This window comes from Dermacentor andersoni, chromosome 2 (genome assembly GCF_023375885.2).
Source record: "Dermacentor andersoni chromosome 2, qqDerAnde1_hic_scaffold, whole genome shotgun sequence".
NCBI lineage: Eukaryota > Metazoa > Arthropoda > Arachnida > Ixodida > Ixodidae > Dermacentor > Dermacentor andersoni.
This window is the reverse complement of record NC_092815.1, coordinates 54072861-54094179: the sequence shown is the minus strand read 5'-3', so window position 1 is coordinate 54094179 and position 21319 is coordinate 54072861. Positions and strand designations below refer to the sequence as shown.

At 47.3% G+C, this 21319-nt stretch overlaps 1 protein-coding gene across 4 annotated transcripts in view; it reads left to right on the top strand.

Moving 5' to 3' along the window:
• The window catches only part of ninaC (STKc_myosinIII_N_like and MYSc_Myo21 domain-containing protein ninaC), a 158801-nt gene that overhangs the window by 123225 nt on the left and 14257 nt on the right, over nt 1-21319 (top strand). For all 4 annotated transcript variants that reach the window (XM_050189309.3, XM_055077150.2, XM_050189308.2 and 1 more), the window contains 14 exons: nt 3476-3592; nt 4313-4417; nt 4546-4629; nt 5194-5344; nt 6200-6251; nt 6359-6463; nt 7330-7432; nt 11947-12073; nt 13978-14188; nt 14857-14998; nt 15142-15295; nt 17250-17338; nt 18102-18269; nt 19831-20099. In XM_050189309.3, coding sequence (XP_050045266.1) covers nt 3476-3592; nt 4313-4417; nt 4546-4629; nt 5194-5344; nt 6200-6251; nt 6359-6463; nt 7330-7432; nt 11947-12073; nt 13978-14188; nt 14857-14998; nt 15142-15295; nt 17250-17338; nt 18102-18269; nt 19831-20099 — 1877 coding nt within the window. The remainder of the gene's footprint in view (nt 1-3475; nt 3593-4312; nt 4418-4545; nt 4630-5193; nt 5345-6199; nt 6252-6358; nt 6464-7329; nt 7433-11946; nt 12074-13977; nt 14189-14856; nt 14999-15141; nt 15296-17249; nt 17339-18101; nt 18270-19830; nt 20100-21319) is intronic.

The following is a 21319-nucleotide window of genomic DNA, read 5'->3' as shown; positions in this document are numbered from 1 at the left end:
CGCAGAGGAAACCGGTTCCGGTCAAGCAGGGCGCCGTGGGAGAAAATTTTGCCGATTTCTACATTACTTCTGCGCCGTGTGGAGATAGAGCATATTTTGTCATAGAGCATATTTTGTCAGCGTGGCGCATTATACACCAAGAGGTGTCAGTGAGCATGAATCTGGCATGAATCTGGGATCTGGGATTTAGGTATAGTGAAGGAAACCTGAATGAATCTGCGGTGGACATTAGTAAAGATGACTGCAGTACTAGTGGCACAAAAGCAGGGAACATAAAAGAACAGATTTTAGAGCAATGAATTTCCTACACGGTCAATGATTTGTTAACGCGAACGGTGGGTGTTTAAGGCATATATTGCTCGTGCATCTATGCTGTTTGCGCGTGCAAACGCATTCGGCCACATTGGAGTTACATGCAAGCATTGCCATGAAGGAAGTCTATCGTTACAGTCGATCAAGGCGATAAAAACGATGATTAGCGCATGGACATTCCTTTTGTTCACGAATTTTATTGTGAATGTGATTTGCTAATTTATAATTTTTAGTTGAATTATCTGCTTGCTACAAAAGTTTCCTTTCTTTATTCTTTTTTATGAGATACTAAAAACAGCACTCAGTAATCCGACAGCAAAAGTAGAAATTACTGCTTCTTATTAATGTCCTCGAACTGTAAATAATTTAGGAAACAAGGAAATGGCGCCGTAATCACATTTACGAGACTGGAAGAGAGACATTAATCAGAGGTAGTTTAATTGACTGCACTGCAGGAGGGCTGGGAAAAGGTAGAAAAAAGAAAGGAAATAAGCACGACGACTTTAAGAGCGTACACAATTTAAGCGTAGCATTCGGCACAACGCTTCGGCATGCAACTGAAAGAAGCGCGCTTGCGGCCTGTTGCCCGGACGTCCCCTGGGAGCGCTGAAACAAAACCCCAGAGTATGCTGTTCTAATAGCGTTCGATTTGTTCAACCGTTCCAGAACGCCGTCTTGAATCTGTCTTTCTATCTTAATCTTTTTTTCTTGCTGATTTCATTCTGCTGTGGTGATTCTGCTGATTTCATTCTGCTGATTTCATTCAGCAGAATGAAATCAGCAAGAAAAAAGATTAAGATAGAAAGACAGATTCAAGACGGCGTGCTGGATCGACTGAACAAATCGAACGCTATTAGAACAGCACACTCTGGGGTTTTGTTTCAGTGATCCCAGGGGACGTCCGGGCAACAGGCCGCAAGCGCGCTTCTTTCAGTTGCATGCCGAAGCGTTGTGCCGAATGCTACGCTTAAATTGTGTACGCTCTTAAAGTCGTCGTGCTTATTTCCTTTCTTTTTTCTACCTTTTCCCAGCCCTCCTGCAGTGCAGTCAATTAAACTACCTCTGACTAATGTCTCTCTTCCAGCTGTGCCTCATTTCTCGTTTCTCTATCGCTCTTTAAATCAGGAAAGAAAAAAAAATAACGATGCCGGTCATTAAACTTCGTCTGGTATAACGGTCAGCTCGATAAGACGATGGTGACTCCTATGCACGATCGACCGAATTTCATCGCGAGATGAAGGAGAGAAAATAGAAGGGTTGAATGAGTAACGGTGGCAATTAGCCTGCGTACATCTCTTTCTGGACCTATTTGAGTCTGCAGCGTTTCTTCGTGCAGACACTGAAATTCGTGGAACCGTATAAGAAAGAGCCTTTTGTGCGACTGTAATCTTCCAAGCAACCGGAACGTCTCGCAATCAGGTCATTTTGCAGGACGCTATAAACGCAGCACGTCGTGTGTTTAATTGCTGCTGAACAGAAGCGTTTCGTGTGAGCCCAGTGACCTATTTATGTGAATCGTCTGTTTGCGGAGTTGTCTAGGAGACCATCATGAGCAGCCTATAATACGGATGAGACATTCACGTAACCGAAGCTATAATTTCCGGTGCTCCGAAAAAAAAGTGCTCATGTGCTCCCGTGGGATAAACTTACGCGCACGCTTATGCATCCCATTTTAATTGTACTGTCGTGTTCGAATTGTAAAAGCAGTGGAACAGTAATTTACCCTTTTGACAAACAATCGGGCACTGTTAGCTTAGGCCTATAAGTAACAAGAATAAATTACCGTGTGAGGCTTGCTAAACAAGGTCCACGTGTTTTAATCACGCTCTGTTTTGTTCTGTCCACTTAAGCGCCTTTACTAGCATTGTTTCGGTTCGACGAGGGAAGAAATAAACAAGAAAGAAGCGTTGATGCGACTAGAATTTTGACATAAGCCGGGCGCCCACGTACGTCAACAAAAGACAAACCGCTATGTATTCCATGTCAGGAAACTAGTTAAGAGCGCCGAACATTAACAACAAAATAAATATTAAACCGATATTAAGATCATCTGGAAGGTCCTCGCGGTCCGTAGGAATTCAACAGGACGTGCGTGGGACAGAGACTTTAGTGCCCTAGCGCCTTTGCGTTTATAGCAGCGATTTCTCATGTCGTCGGGTGCATAACCGATCGCTGCACTGCAACAACGAAGATATTCTTGCTCCCCATACGAGACGCTTACTGAGTGCCACGATCGAAGGTCCTAATTATTTGGCAGTTCTTTGCATGCCAAACCCTGCCATAAATATTAATGGTTAATCTGTGCACTGCCGGTAAAATCACCACGTTAATTCGGGTCGACAAACGGATAGCTCTCTCAGAACAAGCCCAATCAGCCTGCCTGAAATTGCCCACAGCGAGCACAATAGTCTATCCACAGATTGTAGTTTTATGTAAATGTATATGTTTTTGGTAACGGCCTAGTTTCTGAGAAAAACATCATATACTAAAACGGTCAGAAACTGCTTTACATAAAATTGATTACGACATAGCTTTACGCTAAATAACCGCGTTGATAACTTTTGGGTAGCTTGCCATTCCAGACGAGGTTCACGGATCTAAACCAAAGGTTCACAGCAGTCCACAGGAAAATTTGACTAAGTTTCACAGGGCTAATTATGGTAAAGCAAACATCAAAGCATAATTTTTTTTACCTATTAGAGGAAGCCCCAACACCCAGAAGCCTTTGTATAAAAACCGCGACAAACGACTGAATAACTTCACAAGTGACTCACGAAAGCAGCAAGCTCCATGGGGAAGCCCTATGCGGCTGACCATATTTAACTGTAGCGGAGCACGAGTATAAGGGTGAGACATGTAGAAGTATAAAAAATGTGCTTGGAACCTTCGAATTATCATTTCAGAAGCTCCAGCCTCAAGCTTAATGAGATACTCAATAGTGGCAAATGACTTCTGAACATGTAGTTCACGAAACAACCAATTATAGCAGGGAATGAATGGAAACTAATTCGCTGTGCATAGCGCGCTTCCATGCTAACAGGGCAAGACCATATGTCTGCGCCTCATGTGTTGGGGCTGTTTTGCCAAATGCACGTTAATCAAAACTGTTCTATTGTTACGAGACGACCGACGGGATAATGCTATCGGATGTCCGCTCTTGCAGGAGATCATCGTTGACCAGCTGTACCAAAGATTCATGCGGGGCCAGATATACACGTACATCGGCGACATACTGCTCGCCATGAACCCATTCCAGAAGCTTCCTATCTACTCCGAAGAGGTAAGATCGTACTACCGGAGTACCTTTTCTTTCTCTCATTTATTTAGGAGTATGAAAGGCCTTTAGTCTGCTCCGACGTATTGCAATTCGTATATCTCCACAGTACTAAAAGGAGCTCTGGCATCGTTGCTACACTGAAACACGGTATTCTGGATAAGTTTTGTACAGGCTGCCCATCTGCAACCGCGACGCACTTATTATCCCCGCTGCAATTCGAAGCAAAACACTGAGTCCCTAGCATATGCGGCCCGCAAATTGCAAAGTTTGTTGTTTGCTTTCGCTATCCTGAGCCGAGCCATCTAAAACTTGAGTGTGACATGATCGCCGTTACTCTATTTCATACTTTGTCGAAACTTCCAAACATTGCATTTAACCCTTCAACCACACTGCCTCATTAGTAAGCCGGTACTACATTGTGAGCGCACTTATGATAAATAGGTCAATCTGCTTCTCACCTGCGGACCACGGACTATCGCTTATTATTTTATTTTTTTACCATACAGCTGTACGGCTTAACACGTTTCCCTGGAATGTTACTACCACCTGTTATCACTATATAATACGAAGCGAGCTTAATAGTTTATTAGTGCCCTGAAATAAAACAGATATCACGTTAGTTTATGAAACGGTGCCCATAGTAATCACATGGCGTAGGGCCCGCAGTGTCACTTTCGATAAATCTTTCCCTGCGTGCTCCCCATCCACGTGTCCACGCTGCAGGTCTCGTTGAGGTACCGCAATCGTGCCAAACTGGACAACCCGCCGCACATATTCGCAGTCGCGGATGCTGCCTACCACAGCATGTTGCACCAAAAGAGGAACCAGGTGAGATTCGGTACCTCTGATTTTTGAGCCACCGTAATGACATTTATCATAACAAGATCGGTAAATGCTCCGAAATGCTTATTCGGAAACGGCATCAGTTTGCGAAAGCATTTTTTTTTTCTTTTTAGTGCATCGTCATCAGCGGAGAAAGCGGAGCCGGCAAAACCGAGAGCGCCAACCTCCTTCTCAGGCAACTTGTGGCTCTGGGAAAGGTGCGTGACAACAGCGAAAGCGCGTCGCCATAGGCCGCTAACGCTGTCTAGCAGACCTGCTTTCTTGCACTCATCAGGCCTCCAACATCTTTCCGGCACACTGTATATCCGTAACTTAACAAAATGGTAGGGCTAATCAGCATCCAAGCAAGAATTATTTTGCTTGTATTCAATTAAAGTACACTACTGTAGGTGGCTAAAACGAACTGCTCCCGGTTATGCTGCTTCTTTCAGAACTGCTGTATTAGTGCCATCGCGTATACTATGCTTTGCTGTGCAAGTGCTATACGTTATGAAACCTATCACAATCCACAACATCTCGCCACGTATGGTACACAGCTGCATCTCCTACATGAAATTCAGCGAGGTGTCTTCAGCGCCTATATATACATATATACTCTGTAGTGACGTACGCCCATGCCTTATCCCTGAAGTCTCTGGAGGCATGGTATACTACTCCTGTCACAGCGCGTTGGCTTGTTTGTTAGCATTCTCCGCATGCGTTCCGCGAAGGATTTGCTGACGGACTTAACGAGAATTACTCCTCGACGCTGCGCTGCACAGGCGACCAACCGCAACCTGGAGGACAAGATCTTGCAGGTGAACCCCATCATGGAGGCGTTCGGCAACGCCAAGACGGGCATCAACGACAACTCGAGTCGATTTGGAAAGTTCCTAGACCTGACCTTCACAGAGCAGGGAAAGATCACCGGAGGTGCGTATACCTCGACGCATGGACCGTGTGCATAGAATAGGCCCGTCCGTGCGGTCAGCACCAAATCCTGATGTGTATATGTAACCTGCATTACGGAGAGAGGGCCAGCCCTTTTTGAAGCCTTCGCAATACACTGAATGTCGACACTTGCTTACGTTCTCAAAACGAAGGAACTGCTGCTGCAGATGGCAGCTCGAGTTCGGGTAGTAACTAACTATAGTTAGTCTATACTAAACTCCATTTTTATTTAGAATTCTTGTACCTCCCCGTGGAGTAGTTTTACTCTGCTTGGGCGCAGGCCGAAGCAGAGTAATCTCACGTCATCGAGGTGATGGTGAAAGCACACTAATGTACACCAATTGAACGCACAACATTGAGGTCAATAAAAAATGAAAACGGAGTTAATAAATGGGACAGACAGCTTATTTTGTTTTATTATTTTTTAGTACTTTATTTAGTATACCCTCAGGGCCAAAGACATTGCCAGCACTCCTTTTATGTTTAAGAATGAACCTCTACCATTCTCTATGTTTCAATTCTTTTTGGATTTATCCATTTACGAACTTTTCATTTCTTCCATATGCGTTTACGCCACGGATGGTTAGTACAATGTGACGACGCCGAATTCGTTGTGAGAACGCTTAGTCCTTGAGTGTGACTTTTGCGAATGAGAGCGTGGTGTCAAAAGAGAGTGCAAGACGTATACCTACGGTGCAGGGTGTATGCAATTGTTCATGTCTGCAGAAGTAAATTGTAGGCCGCTGTTGTGATTGGTTCTCATATCTGCGCACCAAACCACCGCCGGCGTATCCGGCAGCACAAGCGCTAAATATGCCTCTTTTTCCACATGTTTAGGTAAGCTATCGGTCTACCTCCTGGAGCAGTCTCGGGTGGTGTGGCAAGCACCGTAAGTGTTTTGTATTGCCTTTTACTGGCATAGAGCAATAATAGAAACGTTGGTTAGTACGAAGCATCATGGGAATCCTGTTTCTTTTTTGTTTTATTTTTTTGCAGACAAGAGCGCAACTTCCACATTTTCTACTACCTGTACGACGGTCTGGCCGACATCAGGCAGCTCGGAAATTACTACCTCGATACCACTGGCAAAAGGCAGCACAGGCAAGTGACTAGTGCCAAGGGTTGCAATTCAAGAACGTGTGATTAAAACAACGCACATTTTCCTTGAGCTCTGAGCTGGAATGGACAGCTGAGAGACTATACATAATTGCTCCCGTTTTCATAACAGCGCCAATGATTGTCTAGAAAAGAAAGCGAGCTGTTCCATGGCAGCTCCAAACGTTCTTAGCGCCGTCTACAGGGACATACGTGAATGTACAGGACGCGCCCCAATGTATGGCATATAGAAACAAGAGTATTTACCACGACAGGTCTCTCGCAAAATACGCGTTCAGAACCACAGAATATTCTTAAAGGTGTTTTCCCGCTCTCTATGCAACTTGTTCAATGCTCCTGATCCCAGGGCACCTTTTTTGCGACTAAATAAAGTTATGGAACCATTCACGCTGGATATGAGGATCCGTATGTAACGTATGTACGTCCGGGGGCTTTCAAAAGAAAACTGTACCTATCAGCGACTGCGAAGCACCGCAGTGCTTTTGGAGTTACATGGGCAGACACGATTTGAGGGCGTAGAATGTCTGCATAGCCTCTTGAGTTTCTGCTCTATCAAAGCAGGTCAGCGTCGACAACTGTAGCACGTTCACTAAGCGCCACGCGCGCTGCGGTCACGCTTGCGGTGAGCTACACTTTTATTTTTTGCGGCCCAGACGGTACGCGTCACGCATATGTCATGCTTACAGACCATGACAAGCGTATAGAGGGGCGGGCTAGCTGCCGAGAAGGAACGAAATGCGCACGTAATTGAGATTCTTCGAAAGTGTCTGCAACAACATCGAGCGCGTCATCCACGCGCAGCGAGCAGCGATTCGGCCTCGAGCCACCTGAAGATTGCGCTTTCTCCGCAGGTACCTCAACGGTGCGGCGTCGGATAAGGAGACCGCGTCGACTCACGTCGACAGGCTGAACAACATCAAGCAAGGCTTCCAACTGCTTGGGTTTCGGTCAGCCGTAAGTGCAGCCACGCGCGAAATTGCGGAAAGTGTGCGGAGAAGGATATAACCAGGCCACACGTATACAAAACTGAACTCCATCATCCCGTGCGGTTGCTCTGGCAGTGACAGATCGCTTCTTATCATGCGCATCCGCTGTGGTGCCTCTGGATAGCTTTAGTGTTCCGCTAGGGGCGCTTGCCGTGGACGCACGCATAGCGCCTATATACGGACCGCTAACCACATCTCCCCTGAGAGGCTATTAGTGACGCTTTGCGTATCGCTGGCACTCTGGCAAAGAAGACTCGGAGAACTTTCGTGACGACGATACGGTCAGCGTTGTAGCGTTAGAGCATTTTAAGTCTAAATGACTAAAGCGGAGAACGTATGTTAAAAACAAATTATCACCAGTGCTCTGTCGCCGATGTGAAGGTAAAACTGTAAAACTGGGCGATAGCGGGTCACACAAACTGGACAAACGTGAAAAATAGTATACAGCATCAGGGGCGGATTCAGGACAGGATCAAGGAAGGTGAGGGACGGGTTGCGTTGTTGCTCACTGCACGCTCAATTTCAGCTCTGAAGTGCCGGCATGTTTCGAGGGGAAGCGGAGTGAGTGCAGGGCGCCTCCTCCCCTGGATCGGCCAGTATTAAAAGTACAGCGGTAAATTTCGTCTTCGGCGCGCATCTGTGCTTACCGTGGCATTTCGCTCTAACAACGCGCCTAGTCATGTCGTTAACTATAACATCTACGTAAGCCACGCGCGCGTGCGCGAAACACAGAGTGCTTCGTAACGTATACCGCGCACGCATATGCACACCGAATCCAATGTTTATCTCCGGCGTAGCTTTCGTGAATGCACGCACAGAGCAGCAATTCACACGCTAATCGCATCTCCTCGAACAGACTTCTAGCAGACATGACTGCACCTGCGTAGACGCATGCGAAATGTCCGCATCCTATTAGCTACATCTACTAAAGAGAGGCTTTGAGGACGCTTCTATATGGTCACGGAATATTACGCATAACCTGAGCTGCAGCCTGCTGTGCCATATAGTAAAGATCAACCAAGCCAACTACAGCGTCCTTCGTTAGAGCATACGATGTTAAAGCAACGGGGGTATACGATGAATCTTAAAAACAAGGAATCGGCGGTAATGTCCTGCCATTGAAATGAAATAAGGTTAGGTGGATGACGCTTTCACCATTTAGCTTCATACAGCGGACGCGACAGTAGTAATAGTAATGGGGTTTAGTAATAGTACAGTTGTAACCAGAACTCTCAAATTTGCCGTATGTACTATATGTATGGTATTCACGCAGAAGTGGGCGACATTTGCCATGATGCATACTGCCACGTCGTCACGCAGTCTACGCAAGTGTGCTCAGTACATTTGCTCTTTCGGTGACATGTAATTCCGGTGTCACTCACTTTGTTACATTGGCGTCACAGTTCAGACAGAGCAACCTCATGTAGACATGGCTCGATTATTCGAGCTGCATATCGCCGAACGCGCCTGTGGGCAAGATGTTGCTCCCAAGTTTGGAAGAAAGCAGTTGGTGCGATGGCCTGCATTGGTGGAATCTAAGTCACAAAAAAAAAAAAAAAATATTTCGCATTGCTATCCAACTCCGCCCTCGGGGATCAGCTCAGGCTCGTCCGGAGGGCAGAAAGGATGGCGAGGGCCAGCGGTGCCTTGGAATAGGGGCCCGACCACACGACGTTACCCCGTTTTAAGGGCAACGAAGTTCTTTCTACCAATAAAGTTTTGTTCTTCTTCTTCTTCTTCTTCTTCTTCTTCGAAAACAACAGCGCATTATGGCGGCATTTCTATTATGTGGTTCATTCGTAAAACTAGTTGGCTTGTCATTGTAACTATGTTCTCACGTTAGGGTGTCGAATTTGAGTTAAAGTTTGGTGCCTTGAAATTACACAGACACTGCCCATATATTTGAATGAAACAATTATTAGATAACATGTCTCAAGCTTAAGAACCTCCGGAATATAAGAAAACCCCTCATGCTCTTTCTTTGGCATGAAGGAGCCAGAAAAATGTGTGAACGCAAGTTTAGGCTCAGTTGTATTCGAAAGTGGTATGGCGCCACTAACAGCCTCGACGAAACGAGAAAATTTTCACGAGGTAGCATCAGGCATCGACAGCTCCAGCAGATGCAAGGAGGAATACATGTCAAGTGACAGTGTGAAGATAAAGGAGCGCGCCGATAGCCAAGAATAACTTATCTAACCGGCCACTATGTTTATAACATGCAAAGTGACCTTGAATTACTGAATTTTAGTTTCTCCTTAACAAAATGTCATTTCTTGCGCGCACTTTGTAATATAATATATATATAGCCACCTTAGACCCTCCGCCCCACTTCTCGCCTCCTCGTTTTTGTCATGGCAGGCACAGGGATAAAAAATCCGTCATCATTCCACCCTGTAAAGTGCATGTACAGCGAAGCTGTTGCCAACGTTAGACAAGTACAACCGACGTTAGACGACATTAGACAAGCACTACCACCACAAGCGACGTAAGTCGCACGCGCACGCACAAGTGCGGAAGTGCAGCATAAATGCTGATTCCTCTAGGCCCTCCTCCAAGCGCCTTATTGAACTAATTCAATTTTTCAAAGTAAATTGCGTCAGAGAATCCTGCACAGAGAGTATCTGCAGACATGATAGCTTTGGATTGTAATTCGAATATACTAGAAAACATATTTCGGTTACGCGCAAACTCAGACAAAGCCCTTTTCCAGCTGCCGTTTGAGGTCTGGCTGAGTGGCCGCGACAGCTAGGTGGAGGTACGTTTTTTCGACAGTGCCTGCAATAATGTCGATCACGGTCGCAGCATACGCTGTGCGACCGATGCAACGGGCAGAGCGCCCAGGCATCAAGGATGGATACATTATGTGCACACGTACGTCACACGCGCACGCACATGTACGGAAGTGCAGGATACATCCTCATTCTTCGGCCCTGCCCCAAGCGCAAGTGCGTTATTGAACTAATCGAATTTATCAAATTGCGTCAGAAAATTCGTAAAGTACGACTTATGCCGCGTTCAGACTACAGTCGCATCCGCTATAAGTGGCGTATTTATTGCAATTTACGCAACTGCTGGAACGACTGTTTACGCAGTTAGCAACCGCCTACGTTCCCATTGAGCCTTTCGATAAGATACGTTTTTTACGACTGGCCAATCACCGTTCTGGGACAGCCGCGTTTAGCATTTTTTAACATGGCGCCGATCAGCAAGCGGCTGTTAGCGCAGGTCGAGGCTCTTCAAGCCCAAAGTTTTCAGGCGCTAGTCATAAAGTAACGGCCTCTGTCCCACTTCTTCAATTAGTTATTCATCGCTGCACAGCGAAGAAGCTTCCGCACTTAGCATCATCACTAGGCACGGGCAATGTACACAACACAATGAGACCGGAAAACCGCACTGCACTCAGGGACACCGCGCGCGTTCGGCGCGAACCCGGGAAAAGGCGGTTGGCGTCGGCAGCAGCAGCAAGGAACAGCGTTGCAACGCCGGATGGCTGGGAAGGCGGTCACCGGATGAAAACGCGGAATATGGGGAGGCCGGAAGCTCCGTGAGCGGAAGATGCAAACCGAAACTGCTTCGTGCATTGGCGGCGTCGTAACAGTCGTAAAAGTAGCGGGTACTCCAACATTTACGCCCAGGCTGGTTGCGATTGTTGCGTACTTTCCGCTAAATGCAGCAGTAGTGTGAACAAAGTACTTGCGCTTTTTGCGTTTACGCTTACGTTCCGTGCGAACGATCCGTACGTAGCGCACGTAGTCTGAACATAGCATTACACACAAGCTGCAAACATGATAGCTTCGGATTGCAATTCGAATATACAACGGCATCGTCACGTGACGATATCGCCTGACGACGTAATCTGATAACGTCCACTTTAAACGTAACGTCACGCAATGAAGTCTTCGTCAAGTGATGATGTCACCTGATTACTTCACGTGATGCCTCTTGGAGAAGCAGCACACTGTGCGATTCCTGCTTCTTCGCACTGTCTCCGGGATCGGCCCACATTTTTGTGAGCACCGCGCACGCGGAAAGGAAAATTCCTCACCAACTAGTAGCTAACAGCTTCGCTGTAAAGAAAGCAAGGAAAAAAAAGCGGGGAAGAAAAAATAAGCGTTGTTTTATGCACAATTTCTTTTGATTACTATATATATAGCTCGGCATCGCGCATCAATGGCACCCAAGTGAGAAGTATTACGTTTAATTCAATTCAATTCAATTTTATTGATAAGTAAATTAGTAGAAAAACAGTAGTATACAGAGAGAAATATTGAGAGTTGAGAGTAGCGCCTTGTCCTGGTCGTCTTTTTTGTGTCCGTTGTCTTGCGCTAAACAAAGTAATTACGGAGTTGTACACAGGAAGGGATCCCAAAATAAAGACTGCAAGCGGGACCCCTTCGCTTCTTGTTCAACACCGCACGCAGCCCAATGGTTGGAATATATTGTTTATTTTGCTTTTTTTTTCCTTTCACCTGGGTGGCTCAGGAGACGGACACCATCTACCGCATCCTGGCGGCCATCGTGCATCTGGGAGACGTGGAAGTGCGCAAGGCGGAGACCACCTTCCAGAACGACACATGCATCATCGTCAACGCCGAAAAGATCCCCATCGGTGAGAGAGAAAGATCGCTGCAATCCCTCGACGCTTAAGCACGCGAGTGCCGCTTCTCTTTTTCGTCTAGCGTGCGCTGCACACGCCAGCACCGTCAGCGGCCCAGGGATACGCATGGCGAATCCCGGCCGGTGCACCGTGCCATCGCACGCGTCTACAACGCGCGTGCTTCCGGGTCTGACGGCGCTCTCGCTGTGCGTGGAAATCGCACTGGTTGCTTTGTTGCGAAAAGTGCTTTGCGATTCGCCCCGCCTTTCACTCGCCACGGATTCACCTTGATGACGGCCCTCTACATTTTCATCGCACTGCAACTCGTTACCGTACTCAGCCAAGCGAGTCGGGGTAGCGGCTAATCCGCGCAGCATCAGCGCAAAATATCCTCCTTTACCCACCGTCTCCGAGCTAGCCCAACCCCGGGGAGAATAAAACATGCAAGCGAAACTCCGCTTGTGTACGAAGCTTCTAGTTTTTCGGTGCACTGTCCATGCTATCTTGCACAGATCGAAGCAATCTGAAATTGATCATCTTTAACTATAGCCCGAACTACATTGCAAAGCGAGGACTTAGTTTCTGCGGAAGATAAATAGTTGCGCGAATTTGGCCGACTACTGCTCTAGGTTGCACCGTCGCTTTGACGGTGGAGCTGGTATAATTGACGGCGGAGCTGGTACAGCTGACAGTGGAGCTGGTATAGTTGCCGCTGCAGGAAAAACAACGTGTCAGACTAGCAGAGCTGTGACTTCAATTGATCACAATCACATGCAGCTCCAGCTGCGCTTCGTGGCTACTGTTCGCGTTGTCGGCGTTCGTGTTGTCCACTTCTCTACTCTTGTGTCCTGTCTGCACGCCTCAGCTCTTTTTTGTTGCATAAGTGGCTACTGTATTCGTTTTTCTTATATGCGCATATGATGTACGAGAAAGGGCCCGGCCAGCCTCGTATACATATTGTGCTCCAGATGTTTTAGTGAGTAAGCTATTACCTCCGACTTGTCTAAGTAGCCAAAAAGAAAAAAAAAAACAGAAGCAAAAATATATTTTGTGGCTGGATTCCCCAGCACGTATGTCGTATAGTTGGTTCTTTTTTTTCATTTTCTTTTTGTTTGTTGGGAAGGGGGGGGGGGGCGTCTGTCAATTCATTCACCTGGCACGGGTTTTATATTATACCTTGCCTTTTTCAGGCGCGTTCCAATGAAAATGTGTAAAGCGACGCAAAGTATCGCACGGACCGCACGAGCTGGATCCTAAGCATGGCGCACCATGCTTTTCACTGGGCCGATGCGTCTCAGAATGTTTGATGTAAAGGCTTGATTCTTGTGTTCTCGCTTCGCTGATTTTCCGTGGCATTCACGCTTTGTTACGAACTGCGGAATACGTTATTGTCGCCGCTGTCGTTGCAGGTCACACTGAGAGCGCTACCGTATCACGTGAGAGTGACGCGCACCACTCTTCTATATTGATAACCGCACGGATACCACGTTTCCTCTGCGCTCTTACGTGGAAAAATATACGGATGCATCGTTGTTACTGTGCGAGTTAGCCTCGAAGACATCGTGGTTAAATTTAGTTCTGTCTATTTAGAACCTTTTGAACTTCGTCATTTTCTAAAAATGTTTTCGCCGTATTCTTGGTCGATCACATTAAGGGACACTTTCAGTTTTGCGTGACGTTAACGACCAGCGCGGCGTCTCATCAGACCAATGGGTGTCAAATCCGCTTATACGATGAAATGTGCAATTAAAGTGATATCCTCAAAAGTGATCGACCCAAAATACAGCCCCTGCGATAGAGCGTGCGCAGTGCGCTTCACCTCAGAGGCTATATATGGCTTCATTCCAGCGGACATGACCTGAGGTCTATGTGCCTTCTCGTTTGTCACCTACTCGCCCGTTCTCCCTTGACGACAGTTGCGCAGCTGCTGGGTCTGCAGGGAAACGCGCTGCGGGACGCGCTCACCTCGAGCAGCATGGTGATGCGTGGCGAGGTGATCACGCGCTGCAACTCGGCACAGGAGGCCGAGTGCGCGCGGGACGCCATGGCCAAGGCCCTGTACGCGCGGCTCTTCGACTGGATCGTCAACCAGATCAACCGACATCTAGCGCTGGGACGCATCGCCATGTCAGTATTACAATTATTTTCCAAATGCTGCGCATTCCACTTGTTTCCTTCTCCCTCGCTGTGCTTTTTAAATTTGGCATTGTGGTACTATACAGTGAGTCGACACTGAAGCCATTAAGAGGCGCATTGTTGTGACCTCTCTAAGAGGAGGAATAGAAGCCTGCGCACTCAAATTGAATTTGGAAATAATTTACGGGCATACGATTTGCTGAAACCCTCTAGGTTTCAGCAAATCGTATAGCGATGGCTGCTAACTCAATAATATGAGCAGCACTTGTTGGAGGTATGCCATTCGCCTGTATCTCCTTCTTCTTACCTCGAACGAGATTTAAGGAATGCACAAAAAAAAGAGTGAAGGCAATTACCACTGGCTACACTATCGTGAAACGTCCACTTCGTTTACCTAACCTAACCTAAAACGTAATAAAGCAGAATTTCTCGAAGTGCGTGTCAGCTACGACACCAAAGCTGATGCACGCAGTGAAATTTGAGAACAATGTCTAAATATATATTCTTTAAACGTTAGTGTGACATGATTCGAAAGCAGTGCTGAACGCTTAGCTTTATATTCGGGTTCAACAGGGAGGTCTGCGGCGTCCTTACCGACTCGTAATATGCCCGTTGCGCGCGAAACACCACGCATTCAAACATTTTCTCTCTCGTTTCAGCGGCCTTCCGCTATCCGTTGCCCTGCTCGACATCTTTGGCTTTGAGGACCTGCAGAAGAACTCGCTGGAGCAGCTATGCATCAACATCGCCAACGAGCAGATTCAGTTCTTCTTCAACCAGCACGTGTTTGCGTGGGAACAGGTGAGGCCAGCAGCTCACGTCGCAAATGTCGACTTGTGTGAGATGCTCGCATGTCTGGAGTTAAACTATCCTTCCAAGTAGCCACATGGCACCGGCGACAGCTATGTATGACGCCCTTTGTACGCGTTCCGCGTCGCGTGCAGCAAGAGTACCTGAACGAGGGCCTGAGTGTCCAGCCGGTATCGTTCGGCGACAACCGACCCGTGCTGGACATGTTCCTGGGCCGACCGCTGGGACTGCTGGCGCTTCTCGACGAGGAGAGCCACTTCCCCAGCGCAACGGACCAGTCGCTCATCGGTGAGTGCGAAACACTGCGGCTAATCCAACGTTCACGCCGGTGGTGCAACCTCCGATGTCAGGAGCTACGAACTCGGTTATTTAAACGTGCATGCCCAGATATAGCCGACATGCTCATACCCGTATGCCCAGATTTGTCACCGTTGCTGTCAAATACTGTCACATGCCTGTTCAGTCCCTGAAGTGAATAACATAATTTCTGATGTTCCTGTCATGCCAAGGACAGCAAAAATTTGGTGCAAAGGCACCATGCATGGTGTATCTGCACCGTTGCGTAGCAACTAGACGTGCTGTGAAGCCTACGGCCACCGAGTCAAGAGCTGTGCTTCGTCCACGTAGCATCCACTTTCAAACAAGTAAAGGGCGCCGATTCCAATGGGGTTAGCCAAACACAGAAGCTAGGTTTGAGCCCGAGATAATCCAGAACGCGATAAATATGTCCAGGACAGGAATGATAACCAAATGGTGCAACATGTTCTGACCTAGTCGAGGTACTTCAAGGTTACGTTCCGCGTATATAGTGGATTGCGCGTCATGTAAAATACACAATACTCTGGAAGAACCTGCGTAAATAACGCGCCCGTGAGGCTGCGATCCCAGGCACATTACGGTAGAGCTCGTATTATAGTTTTATGAGTGGCATCGGTTACACGTGCCCTTAAGGCAGTAACAAGACAATCTTTCACACAATCTTTCAAACAAAATACAAAATGTCGGTATTAAAATGGACACCGACACACGACAGGTGACCTGGTGATTATACGTCTGGTACACGTGTTGTCCTGAATGAAGAAATAGCTAGGTACGCTTACGTGCTCAGCAGCTGCATACTGAAACTAGACTCAAGTAAGTGGCCGTACATACAGGTTGCTAAAACGCATTCACATGTTTGTACGCCAGTGACACATAATTAATCCTTTGCATGTTTTATAGTGTTGAGTTAGAAAAGGAGTCTTCTGGAGTGTAAGTTCGATGCTCCCTACTGCAGATGATACCTTCGTCTGTGAAAACAGGAAGTGTTGAACGTAGCGCTGATAATCCGTGCGCAGAAAACAATGCACTGTCTACTGCGCCCTACTTGTCTTCCTCTTTAGCCGTGGGACACTTCCTATTTAGCTGCGCGACACTTGGAACTCCGAATTCCGTGTTTCTCGACTTTAGTCACCTTTCCTGTCTACGTTTCGTATTCTGCAATATACGTTTCCTATTCTCCAAACGTCGAACAGAGACGGCTTTACTTATGACCCTCGATACCGATATCAATTTGACCAGGTTTCCAACCACTGTGCGTCTCTTCTTTTGCCTTTCAGTCTACGCATCCAGCGACAACTATTATGAAAGCATTATTAATTCACAAATAAACACAGCAAGAAATTTGGAGGAACGTGACAATATACTTAAGTAAGGTTAGGGAATGTGGATTCGGATTCAGAGTATACGGATTCGCCTCGCGACGAAAATTGAAAAAGAAAAATCTTACAATTCGCCACAGTTACGCAGAGGGCGCGCGCGCACGCACATACACACGCAAAAAATATTCAGGAAGGGAGGTGAGGCAGCAAAACAGTGTGCCCACTATACCGCACTATATATATATATATACGGCACGGCACGTGCTGGGTCTCGTGGTTGCAAGGGTTCGTGCAGTGCCAGGCGTGTACGGGGTCTCAGGATCTCGTCCATTCACCTTCTTCGAAAATACCTAGCCTTCCTGGATATCAACCCTGCACGTGCCTTGCCGTAGTGCGGTGATGGGCAGGCTGTTCTGGTCCCTCGTTCCTCCACATACTTTAATATATCATTTTTTTTTCGCTGTGTATATAGTAGTGCTGTTTCGAAATAAAAATTAAACTGGTGATTTGCGCATGTGCGTGTCTGTACTTTCGTCCCTCTTTTTTCCTTCGCGCTTCAAGTTTACTAGCTGTGAATATGGACATCTGTTTTATATGCACAGACAAGTTCCACAACAACATCAAGTCCAAGTATTACATCCGACCGAAGTCCAATGCCCTGCAATTTACCATCAGGCATCATGCTGGCAAGGTGAGCACTTCGCAATCTATGACCACCCAATTTACTTTTTCTTTTGCTTTTTTCATACGCCTTATATATATATATATATATATATATATATATATATATATATATATATATATATATATATATATATATATATATATATATATCTTCAGCGGCATACACTGCCTAATGTCATGACGACCATTTACTCGTCCTCATCAATAGCGGGTGAAAAAGTACGATAAATTTGCGCAGTATCATGCTATAAGTTATGGGGAACCTTTCACGTGGAAGCATGCTTTCTTCCAAGAAGTTAATATATAGCGATTGCTAGTTTCCGCAGCACTTCTTATTTTTTTTTTCATTTCGTTTAAACCCAGTAGTAAACTTCTAACACGGTACTTTGTCTCCGCTCCGGCATATGTGATAGCGTCACTGGTATACGCTACGTACTAAGCGTGTGTGTCTTGACGATGTTGGCGCAATGAGAGCAGGCACAGGAGAGCCTCGCACACGATGGTGCAGAATGCCTCAGTGGTCGAGCTGACAGGCGAGTCGATCAATATGCGTGAAATTTTGATTTCATTTTACCCTGCACCATGTCACGGCTAGCAGTGGTAGCAAGTACGGGTCGTGGTGTTAATATCATAAGTATATCGTATAGCGTATCGTACGGCTTTCGATTACGCTCACCAACTAAAGAAATCTTTCTCGCCGCGTGGGCACATTTTGATAATTCCATAAGCACAGTGTAGAGTGCTCAGTAGGGCCGTTTCCACGATTGCAGGTATTGTACGACGCCCGCTGCTTCGTGGAGAAGAACCGCAACTTCCTCCCCACGGAGATCGTGCAGCTTCTGCGACAGTCCAAGCTGCCCGTTGTGCAGACCCTCTTTCAGTCGCCCCTCACCAAGACGGGTCAGCTGTACACGCCATCTCAGTACGCCTGCCAAAATGTAAGGAGCTATTACGGCGTAATCGTTTGCGGAAGAGTTGCTGCATGCCAGGTGTCTCAAACACGCGGTCCGTGGTCTGCACGTGGCATCTGATGCCTTTTAGAGTCCCGCCTAGTTCCTACAGGAGTATAGAACTACTAAATATACAAAGAACAGCAAGTAACCGTCTGAAGCTGAGCATGTTCTTGACACGTTTCTGGTCAACCAGGAGAGAGAGAGAGAGAGAGAGAGAGAGAGAGACGCAGGAACTTCAGTCAGTGTTCCGCGCAGGAGCTCCGGAACCTTGGAGCATTAGGAGACAGCAACCGCACAGGTTCCATCGGCAATTGGTGGGCAGTGCCCCTCGAGCTCTGTGGGCCAGCCCTCCCTCCCCTCTCTAATATAGCAAATTAAGCCTCGGTTTCACAACACCAAAAATAAGTTTGTGTAGGCGAAGTGAGCCCCAGGTCCTGCTCCCCCATTCAAGACACACTTCTGGAGCTCCTGGTTCCACGCCTTCCGTGGTTACATTCGTTAATAATGCACTACAAAGACGCACTACTACACAAGCAGGGGGTAGCCGGACAATTGGTCTCGTTGCCAGATCACCTAGTAAAATTTTATTCACACGAATTTCTTCACAAAAAAGAGAAAGCTCAAGTTGCAAGCAAATTATATATATATATATATATATATATATATATATATATATATATATATATATATATATATATATATATATAGATATATATATGAGCAGGTGGAAAGCACTTCCCGAAAAAAAAAGTGCTGGCTCTCTCGTAATCGAGAGTAGATGTAAGCATGAAATAGCAACAGGCAAAGCAGATTGATAGGAGATGATACTAGCCGCAATCTTAAAATCGGTGTTCTGCATGTTCGCAACGGCACACCATACCGCACCACGCCATACCGACCAGCTGGGCGCTGGTCCATATGGACGCTGCCCAGCTAGGAGAAGGAGACCGGCTGCAGGCGGCACGACAGGCAGCGAAAGACGCCAGGGAGACAGAGCTCACTGCCCAGCTAGAAGCACCTGAAGCCTCATGGTGCCATCTCTAGAGGCGACGCGAAACCCGCGCCACGGAACTCACGGACCGCTGGTGTTCAAAACAGAACAGGCAACTCTGTCTCAGCGCCAAAAGGCATCTGCCAGATGCCTTCGGCAGATGCCTTTTGGCATCTGCCAAAGGCATCTGCCTTTTGAAGGTCGCCCGATTGGAAATGACAAATAAAACTGCAGCATGCTAGAAGTTCCAGCTTGAGTGATGTTGGGAACAAACAGGAAGAACTCAGAAACAATATTTTTGTAACTTGTTTGGGTAACAACTAGCCTATCTAACGCGGTCCTGTACAAAGGGTTGGGCGCCAGAGACCGCATTTTGTTTTGACTGGTTGCCCGAGTGATCTCGTTTTGTTCTCGCAACTTGCCCGGATAACAGCTCTAGCTTTTGGCTCAAGGTCCCTAAAAAGTCGCCGACAACGAAAGCTAAAAGCGCTTCATGCTTAAAAAAGAAAAAGGAAACGTCCTAAATGCGCTAATGCGCACTCCCCACCTGCGCAGCTGTCGACCCAGAGCCTGGTGAGCCAGGCGAAGGCGCTGCAGACGACGAGCACCTCGTTCCGCTTCTCGCTCATGGACCTGCTGCAGAAGATGAGCGCTGGGCTGCCACACTTCGTGCGCTGCCTGAAGCCTAACGACTACCGGCTCGCTGGCGGCTTTTCGCGCGACAAGGTGCTCTGCCAGCTGCGTTACACGGGCGTCCTCGAGACCATCTACATCCGCCAGCAGGGCTTCTCGCACCGGTACTCGTTCACCGAGCTGCTCAAGAGGTGAGCGCGCACCTTGTCGTATCCCATCTTTGTTTTAATGGATAAGTATTTCCAGAAGCAGAGCGTTATGCGATGCAATGCACAGGCTGTTGCATTCTCCTGCAACTGTTGGGAGCCGGGCCATTGCGGCGGCGCCTGCGTATGGCACGGCTGAGCGCGGCCCTTATCTTGAAAGCGATCTGCGGTGGGTACAGAGTCTATAGGCGCACCGAGGGCTGATAGCTTCGTGTGCGCCGTGTTATCACCGCTTAGTTCGCGTCGAATGGAGAGGCAGCACGACGGGCCGTTCTCTCGCTGCTGCTGCAGCCCTTCCTCACGCCGGCGTTTTGACAGCGAGTGTCCGCGGTCATCTAATGAGATGTGTTCATGTTTGCCTGTGCGCGCGTGGCATCATTCTTGTTAATTTAGTTTGTGAACGAATGTTTACAAGTTTCTACGGCCGATAAAACTATTATTCTTACTTCGTATGGCTGTGCAATAATTTGCTATCGCAATCGATGCTCTGCCTTTCGGACGAAACTGACTTTTTCCAGTGGCTCTAGCACGTGGAGTCCGCCGCCTTGACCGAAGAGGGGCTTCGCAGTGATGCACCGCACGAGAAGCCGCGGCCGCGTCTTGTATGCCGTGCGTGGCAAGCAGCCACCGTTGCTCGATTGCTAAGCGCACACGACTTTCTTTCAGACGTCGATCGCGTACTGAACCTCGTACACTGACGAATGAAATTACAGTATGCTATTTCATACTCAATTCTCCCTGGAAAACCGCTCATTTAGAAGCCAGCATCTGATGGCTGCGCTGCATCCAGCTGAGATAATGGCACATATCTATATATACTCCGTTTATTTTTATAGTGAGGCAGCGTAAAAGCTTATGTTCGAGCAGTGGTCGCTTTAAAGCGACACGCACTTATACTGCTTCACGATTTAAAGGTATAAACATAATGCAGTCAGTACAGACTGTGCCATATGACTCGTCACAATGTTCCCTCTCGGGATCAAGATAACTCTATGAATACGGTGAAGCGCTTTACAGTAAAGAAATTAACTGCAGGAGTGTGCTAAACTGGGCTGGCTTGTATATCATTAGCACGGGAACAAACCTCCCTTAAGACTTAAGTCTTAAGGTGAGAGCACGACAGACAAGGTGCTGTGTCTTGTCAGACCCTTGTCTGTCGTGCTCTCATCGTCCCATATTAAGCACTGTTTGTTCCCGTCCTACGG